Source organism: Ostrinia nubilalis, chromosome 12, assembly GCF_963855985.1.
Source record: "Ostrinia nubilalis chromosome 12, ilOstNubi1.1, whole genome shotgun sequence".
NCBI lineage: Eukaryota > Metazoa > Arthropoda > Insecta > Lepidoptera > Crambidae > Ostrinia > Ostrinia nubilalis.
This window is the reverse complement of record NC_087099.1, coordinates 6,301,655-6,312,110: the sequence shown is the minus strand read 5'-3', so window position 1 is coordinate 6,312,110 and position 10,456 is coordinate 6,301,655. Positions and strand designations below refer to the sequence as shown.

The 10,456-nt window shown below is 36.1% G+C and overlaps 2 protein-coding genes across 2 annotated transcripts in view; one reads left to right on the top strand and one right to left on the bottom strand.

The window, feature by feature from the left end:
• The first annotated feature begins 3,250 nt into the window (after window positions 1-3,250).
• Window positions 3,251-7,081, top strand: LOC135076855 (collagen alpha-1(VIII) chain-like). The gene is made up of 5 exons (XM_063971326.1): window positions 3,251-3,367; window positions 4,570-4,803; window positions 5,280-5,506; window positions 6,047-6,196; window positions 6,863-7,081. The coding sequence occupies exons 1-5, from the start codon at window positions 3,358-3,360 to the stop codon at window positions 6,947-6,949; spliced, it is 708 nt and encodes a 235-aa protein (XP_063827396.1). The 5' UTR covers window positions 3,251-3,357; the 3' UTR covers window positions 6,950-7,081.
• A 261-nt stretch (window positions 7,082-7,342) lies between these two features.
• Window positions 7,343-10,456, bottom strand: part of LOC135076853 (probable peptidoglycan muropeptide transporter SLC46) — a 28,526-nt gene continuing 25,412 nt past the window's right edge. The window contains exons 7-8 of the mRNA XM_063971322.1: window positions 9,067-9,223; window positions 7,343-8,502 (exon numbers count right to left, since the gene is read on the bottom strand). Coding sequence (XP_063827392.1) covers window positions 8,247-8,502; window positions 9,067-9,223 — 413 coding nt within the window. The 3' untranslated portion in view covers window positions 7,343-8,246. The remainder of the gene's footprint in view (window positions 8,503-9,066; window positions 9,224-10,456) is intronic.

The following is a 10,456-nucleotide window of genomic DNA, read 5'->3' as shown; positions in this document are numbered from 1 at the left end:
CTTGATTGTTTCATTTCAAATTCAAAATAGCAGTAGGATCTTCTCGGGGCACTCATACACATTTATTTTGAAATATAGCTTGGTCTACCATCACTTCAGGACAATACATTGGACTAACTTGATTTTGATTCTGTTTACTTAATTATGCATAACACAATACAATCAAATCTATTAGGTTCTTCTGTAATAAGGGCAACGTCCGTGATAATCTGACTGAAGAACTATAACGTTAACGAGATGATTCATTTCCATACTTTTTACGATCAAAAGTAATAGTACTGAATTACCACGCAGTTTTGTGACTCATTTTTATGCAATGCAATTCTATTATGATTAATTCCAGTCTACTGTTTATTTCACTCCAAATGAAAACGGTTTTATAGAGTCTTGCAATTTAATTTTGTCCTGCAAACTTATATGCAAGTGCTCTCTTATTTCCCCCGGGAGAAATGAAATCCGACACAAAAATATGAAATGCTCCGTATAAGAAATAAACGCAACATTGTCCAACACTGTCTAAGATTACTCTATTGTGTGGCGCCATTTTAGTTTTTGTTACCTGAATGTTGTATCGTTTTTGTCTATGTAATATTGAAATTTCGCAGTACTGGTAATTGCCCATGGTAATTGCTATGTTATACGTGTACACCGTGTAATCTGTGACTCTATCAAAAATGTTTTTCTAATAGAATGAAGGTAGGTCCTACTAAAATTATCATGTACCTACTAGTACATTCTGTAATTGCGAATCAAACAAAGAATTTAAATGCTGCTAAATTAATTTTCTAGACTGAATATTTTATTAATTTAAACTTCATAAATAAATTTTAATATAAGTTGACTCAATGCCATCTAAAGCAATTCCGTAGAAACTTTACCTTTTCTGCCCAACCGGTGTAGAGCAGTAACCTTTCGTAGCGTTAGTTCGTCACTTTTCCGGTAGATGTCAGGCTATGGATATAATTTTCTTTACAAAAAGTATTGTTTATTTTTTCTGATATAGATAGTGTAATAATATAATATGTGCTTGTTGATAAATTTTCCACTACATTCGGCACGCATGTGTTATTTGAACACGTGTTTTAAGGGCATAACTTTAGGTTGGTCAAATAACGCCTTATCTGTCTCAGATCATCAATCATGCTCGTCCCAGTTTCATCAATTTTCATGAAGGTATCCATCCTATAAAAAAAATGTTGTATTGAATCATAGTACCTACAGTTTTCCTGAAACAGATATCTAATTATTAAAACTTAGCTCTTCATAAAAAGTTTATGGTGTGTTTGTTAACATTGAGCAACTTATCTACGTCATTATTTCTCAATCGTGACGTGTCTGCAGACTGTTGAGCCACGCCAGTATTCGTCAGTGTTGTAAGTATGACGTCACGAACTTAGATTTTGTTAGGTAGGGGTGGAAAATCTTGTTTGCGATCATTCGATCTTATGACAACGAATCAAGGTTTAAAATTAAAAGTAGATGACATGGGAAATGTACGGAAGGTTTTTTTTACAATTTACCGTTTTCATAGCATACACCGTAATTGTTAATGTTATTGTGATTTAATTGGATACTTAAAATTTTTGTTTATCCACAACGAGGAAGCTCTTGGCCTGTATCTCACCTGATGTTAAGTGATGATCAGGCCGAAGGTGGAAGCGAGCGTCACCCGGAATCCTCAACCACGGAGGAACTGGCTATCTTACCTCTAACTGCCGGTACACAACAATTCTGCTAACATTGTTGTTATGGCGACAGACTTAGGTAAGATGGTGGTAGCTTGCCAGGCGGACTTAGAACAAGCCCTACCACCTACCAAACCGAACAGAAAAATCTGCCCCCACTAGGTATCGAACCCGGGACCTCTGCGTCTGAAGTGGTCTTACCACTAGACCACAGAGGCGGTTAAGACTACACTAACATTTGTGTGATTAAGGGCAAAAATGTAGAGTCTTATGTGCTGTTTACTGGACAAAGGTTGAGTAACTTACGCCATTATTTTATCAGTGACGTGACTAGAAACTGTTGAGACATGCAGCACAACATGCAAGTATTTTATATGTAGTTGTAACAGTTATGACGCTTTGGACTTTGAACATGTTGGGGTACCGAAAAACCTTACAAGAGATAAAATATTGTAAGTTATAAAAAATGTTTTAGTCATCTACTGCGACGGTCTGCTTTGTCTTATTTTAAATAACTCTTTCATCATCATCAACATTTCAGCCATAACTCTTTCTTCCTTCTTCTTCTTTCTTTTCAGCCAAATGACGTCCACTGCTGGACAAAGGCCTCCCCCAAGGTTTTCCACAATGAACGGTCCTGCGCTGCCCGCATCCAGGCTCTTCCCGCGACCTTTACCAGATCGTCGGTCCACCTAGTAGGAGGCCTGCCCACGCTAGGTCGCCACTCGAGAACTTTCCTGCCCTAACGGCGGCTCTCTTTAATTAAGGGTAATAAATTAGAAAATTGATTAAAATTAAACAGGTTTTTTCCCAAAAAAGGTTCTTTCTAGAAAATCCCAAAAACAGAGGAATAGCTAAATAAAAATTTAACACTAAAGATATTCGTCATCTACAAAATTAAAAGGAAACCTCTTATTTACTTTCGTAATTAGAAATATCATTTAACTTTATATTTACCTAACATCATTCAAGTGTCATTGATGACTAATTTCTTCTCATTCAAATGGAGCTGATAACAAAAACCGGCTTAGCAATTATGTAAACAGTGTTTTGTGAAAATGCCTTTCAATAGTCGAATAGTTTCAAAATGGCCGCCTCGTACGATAGAGAGGCAACCAGGCCACGTCATTTTGTTGCACCATGTCGCAGTGCAAACAAAAAATCGGTGCTACAAAATAAATCTAGAAATTATTTATAAAGATCTCTAAGGCAAATATGATTTCCAGTAATCCTGAATTATTATGTAAATTACAATTATTAATAATTATTATTTTCCGTAAATAAAAAGTACCTACTTATACTTTTTATAAACACTGTAGGTAAATCAACACATACTATATTTTTTATAATATTATTATTTTTTACTTTAAAATTTAATATACGCTTTATTTTACTACATAAGTACAGACCTACATAAATAAAATACATAATCAGAAAATCGTAACCAGCTACCGCATCCTAGTCATTTCCTTCAATGGCCGCTTGCCAGTCATTCCACGTCGCACACGTCACTACACTACCATAGATAATTCCAACGCCAGACAGCTCAGCCGAACCGTTCGTCCGTTCCACAATCCACTCAGAAGTGTGCCGGTGTCGACTGTCGCTCCGGTCCGCCAGTCGAGTGCCGCATTCCCTACACGCTCCACGCTCGTCTGCTTTCTACGCAAAAATGTCTGGATGTGAGTCATTTTTACTTATTTTATCCTTATACTTTAATAATGAAGTACATTAGAATCAGATTTGATTGTTGGAAACAGGTTAGAGTTGTTTTTTGTTGCTGCCTAGTTAAGTTTCTCTTTTGTTTTGACAATTATTACCCGTTGTGTGCGGTGAACGATGCAAATTACGCAGCGCGTCACATGATTTTCGCTTCATTATTTGAGTACGTCGTTAATTATTATTGTCGTCTCAGTTAGGACATCTACCTAAATCCGAAGGCTTTGCAATAGACAATGGTTGCTTCGCGGAATTTCACGCGTTGTTTATTTATTTACCGCAACAGACGCCGACCGGCTTGCGAAACTTACCGGTTTTCTATTTTTAATAACAGACTGATTTGACCTCCAAATTATGTTGTACGTTTCCCATGCATTATAGTGCTTGTAATTTATACTTATTATTATGAGTACGTTAGCTGATTTTGAAAATTGTTGGAAAATTATTGAGGAAAACATGATTTCAGTATCCAGGAAAATTACTAATTTTCACCTCAAAAGTTTCAAAATTAATTCACTGTTATAGCTATTTTGCGCACGTTTGTCACAAAATAACTATTTTTGCTGTTGTAAATGTTACGAAGGTAAATAATGAGTTAACGGTCTTATCTTCGCACAGTTAACTCTCATTCAGATAAAATAAGATAACAGCAAGTTTACAAACTATAAAATGTCAAATACTTCTAACTCAAAATAACTTAATAAGTAATTGTAAAATATGCAATGGGTAAAAACGGAAAATTTCATTATTTAATATTTTTCCCTTTGGAATTTCCTCTCATAGTCGTATTATTTTGTTGTTCTATACTAATAATTCATTAATACATAACGTTATCGGTTAGTTTAGAACCGTTTTGTTTATCAGTAAAAACGGTTAACTTAATTTAAATGAGTCACGCATTACTCACAAAATATTGATAACAAAATTTTAACCATTGTGTTCAGTCAAAGTACAAAATTAACATAAAAACGGATTAACAATCAAAATGAATCACAAACAGTATGTAATCACACAATGTCTAATAGGGACAGAGCATCAATGATAAATGTTGCGAAAACGGCTCAACGAGTAAACAATATACGAGTACACCTGAAACAAATGAAGATTAATAAAATCGATTTATTCGATAAAGCTCCTAAATTGATTAGTAATATTACTATTTCAGATCCGTACAACAACCCGCAGTACCCTCCTCAATACCCACCACAGTATCCCCCGCCCCAGAACCAGATCTACCCCCAAATATACCAGCAAGCGTATGGTGCCCCTGGGCAGCCAGGACAGCCAGGGTTCCCTAGCGCCCCTCCGGCGGGCATGAACCCAGCTGCGATGTCGTACCCTGGAGCCCCCATGCCGCATATACAACCAACACCAGCTTACCCTGGATTTCCTGCAGGACGTACGTAAATTTTCATCAATTTCTCTTTCAGAAGTCTTTTACGCATGAATGCCTCATTCTTCGGACAAAATGTCTTGACAAAATGTAAATTCTCCTTTTGTATACATATACGTATGTGCATGATACTGAAGCTGTGTCATTTGAGTAACAAAAGGGCATCAGTTCGTATAAAAACAAAGTGCAAGATGTTCTTTCTTGAAAACCTGCATGTAATCTTAAGAACAATGGTGTAGTCGTCTCTATAAAGTTCGTGTCATGGCTAGTGGTAGTGGCAGGTATCAACATTATTTCGATATGAACACCAGGTAGGTAATACAATACAAAGTTCTAACCACTGGTTTTCGTCACGAAATACCGTTAATCAAGGAGGCATTGTTACCAAGGTACTGTTTGACCCTGGTCATAACATATTATCAAACGATTATAACACACTCATGCACCTACATTTTTAAAGAATCAAATTATGTGTATTCCAGAGCCACATCAACCACCACCTGTAGAATGGATTGCCAGCAATGACTACGCTGCAGAAGGCTTGGTACACAGAGCTGTGGTAGCTGGTTACGAGGGCCACGATGGAAGCCCTCTCTGGGTGATCAGGGCGCACCATGAAGGCGATACTATCCCCGGAAAGCTAGCGATCAAACACAAATCTGCCTATATACCTTGGGGAGGCCAGGAGATCAGAGTACACAATTTCGAGGTATGTGGAAAAGGGTCTCACAAAATAATTCCGTAAATTTTGATTCCAAAAGACTAAGGCAAAGCAAACATTTCGATGATTCAATAGACTAAATTTAATAACACGTCAAGGTTAGCTAGCTACTCGATCCTAAATGAAAATAGCTAGTCGCGATATTAATAACTTTCAATTGAGAATTTGGGAATGGACATGCTGCATGCTTATATTAGAAAAATGAACCTTGTTATTCTTCCTTCTTGCCGAATCTTTAGAGAGCTTGTGAGATTTTAGGTAACGTTTGATGATGATGATGAAGGTAATGCGGTTATCACATATTGAAAATTCTACACTATGCATGTTTTTTGTTAGATTGTATGTAATACTCGTTAGATTACTTATTGCCACAGTTAAAAACCGCAAGGCCTGCTGACTGTCTTTACTAATTCACCGTTTTAACTTTGAAGGTGGTCAGACGAAAAATTAGGTACAAACTGTTCCTTTCAACACTGTATACAGCTCTATTCACCATCTTTAACGTTAAAAAAAATATTATAATTCCAGGTCTGCGTAGCTGATCCGCAAAGAGTCAGATGGATAGAAAGCGGCAACGGGTCTACACCTCCCAACGCAATTCCAGGAGGACGTACGTCATCAGGAGAAACTTTGTACATCGGCAGAGCCAAGCACCAAGGATCACTGACACCAGGAAAGGTAAGCATACTTTCTTCAGCAATAAAAAACTCTTTAAACGTCCATCAAATTATAAAGAAATCAAAACCTCGTCAAGGGTTTCATAAAAAAGCTACTGCTCAAGTGTAAGACCCCTATCCGGGGCTAAAGTAATCGTTAGGTTTTAGGTACGACTAATGATTTAATGTCTCTGATGGCTATTATTATTTTTAAAAATCAAACGGCAAACAAATCTCTTCTCCTCAGTGCCAGATGCGTGCTTTTTTTGTGCTTGGCCGGGCCCGGCGTATCACCGAAATTCTGTTTGCTTGTAAAGCACATATTGGTGGAGAACATCATAGGGTTGGATACCTCACTCACTAGATTCACTTGAAATTGGCGAACGCTTAGATGAGTGCCGAATTTAAAAACACTGCTGTTGCGCACGGGCGCTTTTCCAAATTCGAACTGACACCTGTTACGTCACTGAGTGAATGTTGCCAGTTTGTTGTAAAAAATGAAATTAAGAAAAAATACAAATTCCCTCAAGTTTGTGTTGTTTTATCTTAGAGTAAAATTAAGTAACTAATAAACCTATTTCGGTAAAAAAAACAGTCGCTAAATACTTCAGTATGAACCTTGGAAAATATTGTTCTATGACATCTGAAATCGAAAATGGTTATAATTTGTTTTTTTTTTTTGTTTCAGATCCACCCAAGCCACAAAGTAATGTACATGTCGTTCGCTGGAAACGAACTCCCACACCACAATTACGAAGTACTTTGTACCGTTTAGAACTTTTACAAAATTAATCTGATTGTTAAGATTTTTGATCTGATATTTACTTGTTATTATGATTTCAGAATGTCTGTATTAATGGAATGCTACGTAAAGCATGTTTATTTTATAATATTTTTTTCTATGAAATTGTTTTATTTTCAAGCCAAAACACTTATTTTTAATTTGAAAATCAGCATAAATGGGTATATCCTGAGGTTTAGAAAATTAATTAATCTAAGTAAGCTCAATTCCTCTCATTGCAAATATTGCGTTAATTATTTTACCATTACTTGCCGATGAATTATGGTTCAAAGTAGGTAACTACGTATGAGATAAATTATATTTTGATTGCGATAGTAATAGGGAATCAGACCTATTTATTCTGAAGGTCTAATAATACAAACTTCATAATTTTTATTGTATCTTTATTAGTAATTTTTATCAAACACCTAAGTACTTGGACGTTTACTAATTCACTGCGATCTACAATAGTCAATATAGCACAGACTACAATCAAAAACTTAAGTACTAATTAACTTAAAAATAATAAGAGTCTACTCCACAAATCGCTTCTAAAAATATAACACATAATAAATATTTTCTTTACAGGAACAATTATTTTAGAAGTTTAGGTTTCACCAAAACATTTCCTTTCAAGTATTATAATAAAATCACAAATATTTATATATTTTAATTATCACAGCTTTATGCGTATCGACAAACAATTGAAAATCAGTTTACTTTAATATGGAATATCATATTATCTCGATTTTTGCACTTTCAGTACAGGACTTTCTGCCGTCGGTAATATCGTCATTTTGTCACAGCCGTATTTAGTATTTAGCATTATCTACATCTTTAAGCTTTTGACACACAAGCGGCATGCTGCAGCGTTAGTATGGTACAGTCAGCGTCAAATAGTTCGTGACACCCAAAGTGGCCAAAAATTCGACAACACAACCTTATTCTATTGTAACAAAGACGTGTTGCGAACTTATTGGCTATTTTAGGTGAAATATAATGACGCTGACTGTTCGATGTCTCCATAGAACTTTTTGACAACACGACACGACAAGACGCGAAGCAATAGCTTAAGAAACGACGATACTTATTCACGCCACTCATGCTCGCTGTTTGCCAGACTTACCCTCGTTTACAACTTTATATCTGTCAAATTTTAATCATCTATTAACATAGGTTTGTATTGTAAAGATTAAATACCTACGTTTGTATTGTAAAGTTTAAATACCAACTATTCATAATTCGGTATCATGGTCCCAACATTACACTAATCTTTTGTTTATTTTAAACCTTAAAGTTTACTGGTACACATCATACTTTCAGTGAACCCCATTTCTATTTGAGATTGGTTTACGTTATCTATGGTATCGGTACCAGCGTTTGAATGAACATCGGGAGCTTTATGGTCAACCGCGTGGTTCTCAGCTTCAAAAGCTTTGTTGTCTATGCCAGCTTTTTCGGGTTTATTTTCGACGTTGCCGATGGTGTCTGCGTTCGCGTTTGACTTGTCTGGTTGGCCATGTTTCTTATTCGCCAAGTATAACCACCTGCAATTTGAATATAAATTGCGCGTAAGCATAATTTGGTATCATAGCGAGTTGGCTCTTACACGGTAATATAAGGCCTGGTAAAATTAGCACCAAACTTTATACAGCCTTATTAATTCGAGCTAGGTGAAAATTAATTTCGACAGTTCAGTCACGGTAACATTACCATAGTTCAGTGTATTCGCGAATGTTCAAGTAATTACACATTTTATAAGAGCAGCTTTAAAATGTCCTATAGTATTAGTACCGTGTGGTGACGGCAGAGTAGAATACATTTGTCACCAACCCCTACTCTTCCCGCGGGTGTCGTAAGAGGCGACTTAGGGACTACACATCAAACAGAGAATGGGCAGCAGCGCTCTCTGAAAAACATCAATCTTTTAAACTGCGATCTCCAACCCGCCTGCCTAGCGTGGAGATTATGGCAAAACCCTCCACTATAGTGGAGGAGGCTCATAGTCCAGCAGTGGACTGTAAAGGGCTGTTGATGATGATGATGATAGTAAAAACAAGGTAATTTAAAATATTGATACACCTAAGTTAGATTATCAACAAATAACTTACAAGAATATCACCACGGCAGGAACTGTAAGTCCTCCTCCAAGAAGGAAGAAGGCTCCAGGGAAGGTCTTTATGGTAGCAGTATACACTGAAGTGTACATAGGAGCGTACACTAAAGGCATCATAGCTTCGGCTACTCCAAAGAACGAGTTCACTTTGCCTGGAAAAAGAAAAAGTTACAAGTTACGAATAAAATTTAAGGATACGAATAATAGGTATGATAGTATGAATCGTTACAGCCAAATGACGTCCACTGCTGGACAAAGGCCTCCCCCAAGGTTTTCCACAATGAACGGTCCTGCGCTGCCCGCATCCAGGATCTTCCCGCGACCTTTACCAGATCGTCGGTCCACCTAGTAGGAGGCCTGCCCACGCTACGTCTTCCAGCCCGTGGTCGCCACTCGAGAACTTTCCTGCCCCAACGGCCATCGTCTCTACGAGCTATGTGCCCCGCCCACTGCCACTTGATTTTATCAATTCTGCGAGCTATGTCGGTTACTTTGGTTCTCCTGCGGATCTCCTCATTTCTGATTCGATCACGCAGCAGATAGTATGAATACCTACTGCTATTAGAAAATCGAAACTAATAAAACTTTCTGAAGAAGCAAAGCTAAATGGCATTAACTTCGCCTTTTGTATTACTCTTTTTATATTACATGTATGTGCAATTGAAGTTTTAAATAAAACTGCCTGACGTCTTTTAACCGATCATATTTGTTTTTGGACTTGTTGATTTTGATAGCAACATTGTTATTATAAGGTGCGTACGGATTGCGCGTACCCTATAGTCTTTTTCACGTAAGATGATCCGTATGACACTTCAAGGTTATCCATATTACGCATACTACATATGCAGAATATTTTTGAAAAAATATTTGTATTTTATTAGCAATATAATAAAAAAATAATTAACTACTTGTCTTGAAATATATAGTAAAATCTGAGTCTATTGATTATATTTTAATTAAATACGATGTAAAAATATTTTTTATTTAATGTACGCAATGTGTGAAACGGAATAGATTTAGTGCTGGGGTATTTCTTGTATAATAAAATCGATTATTTCCGCGGTTCATTAATCGATTGCAGTGAATACTTAGTTATTAAAACATCACAAAAATCAAATATATTTTTCGATTATTGACTTTAATAAACGCATTGAAAATAAATTAATAGTTTTTAATTTAAAGAAACAGAACCAGTACTTTTTAGGAATTCTTTTTTTTGAACACGAACCATGAAATTTAAATATTATCAATAAAAATTGTTACAATAATATTTGTAATTAAAAAAAAACATGTTTTTTGTTAAATAACACCTATACAAAATATTTCTCTAAAAGTAGGTTTTACTAACTCTTCGAAACAAATCGATAGATAAATCGCTATGGTTT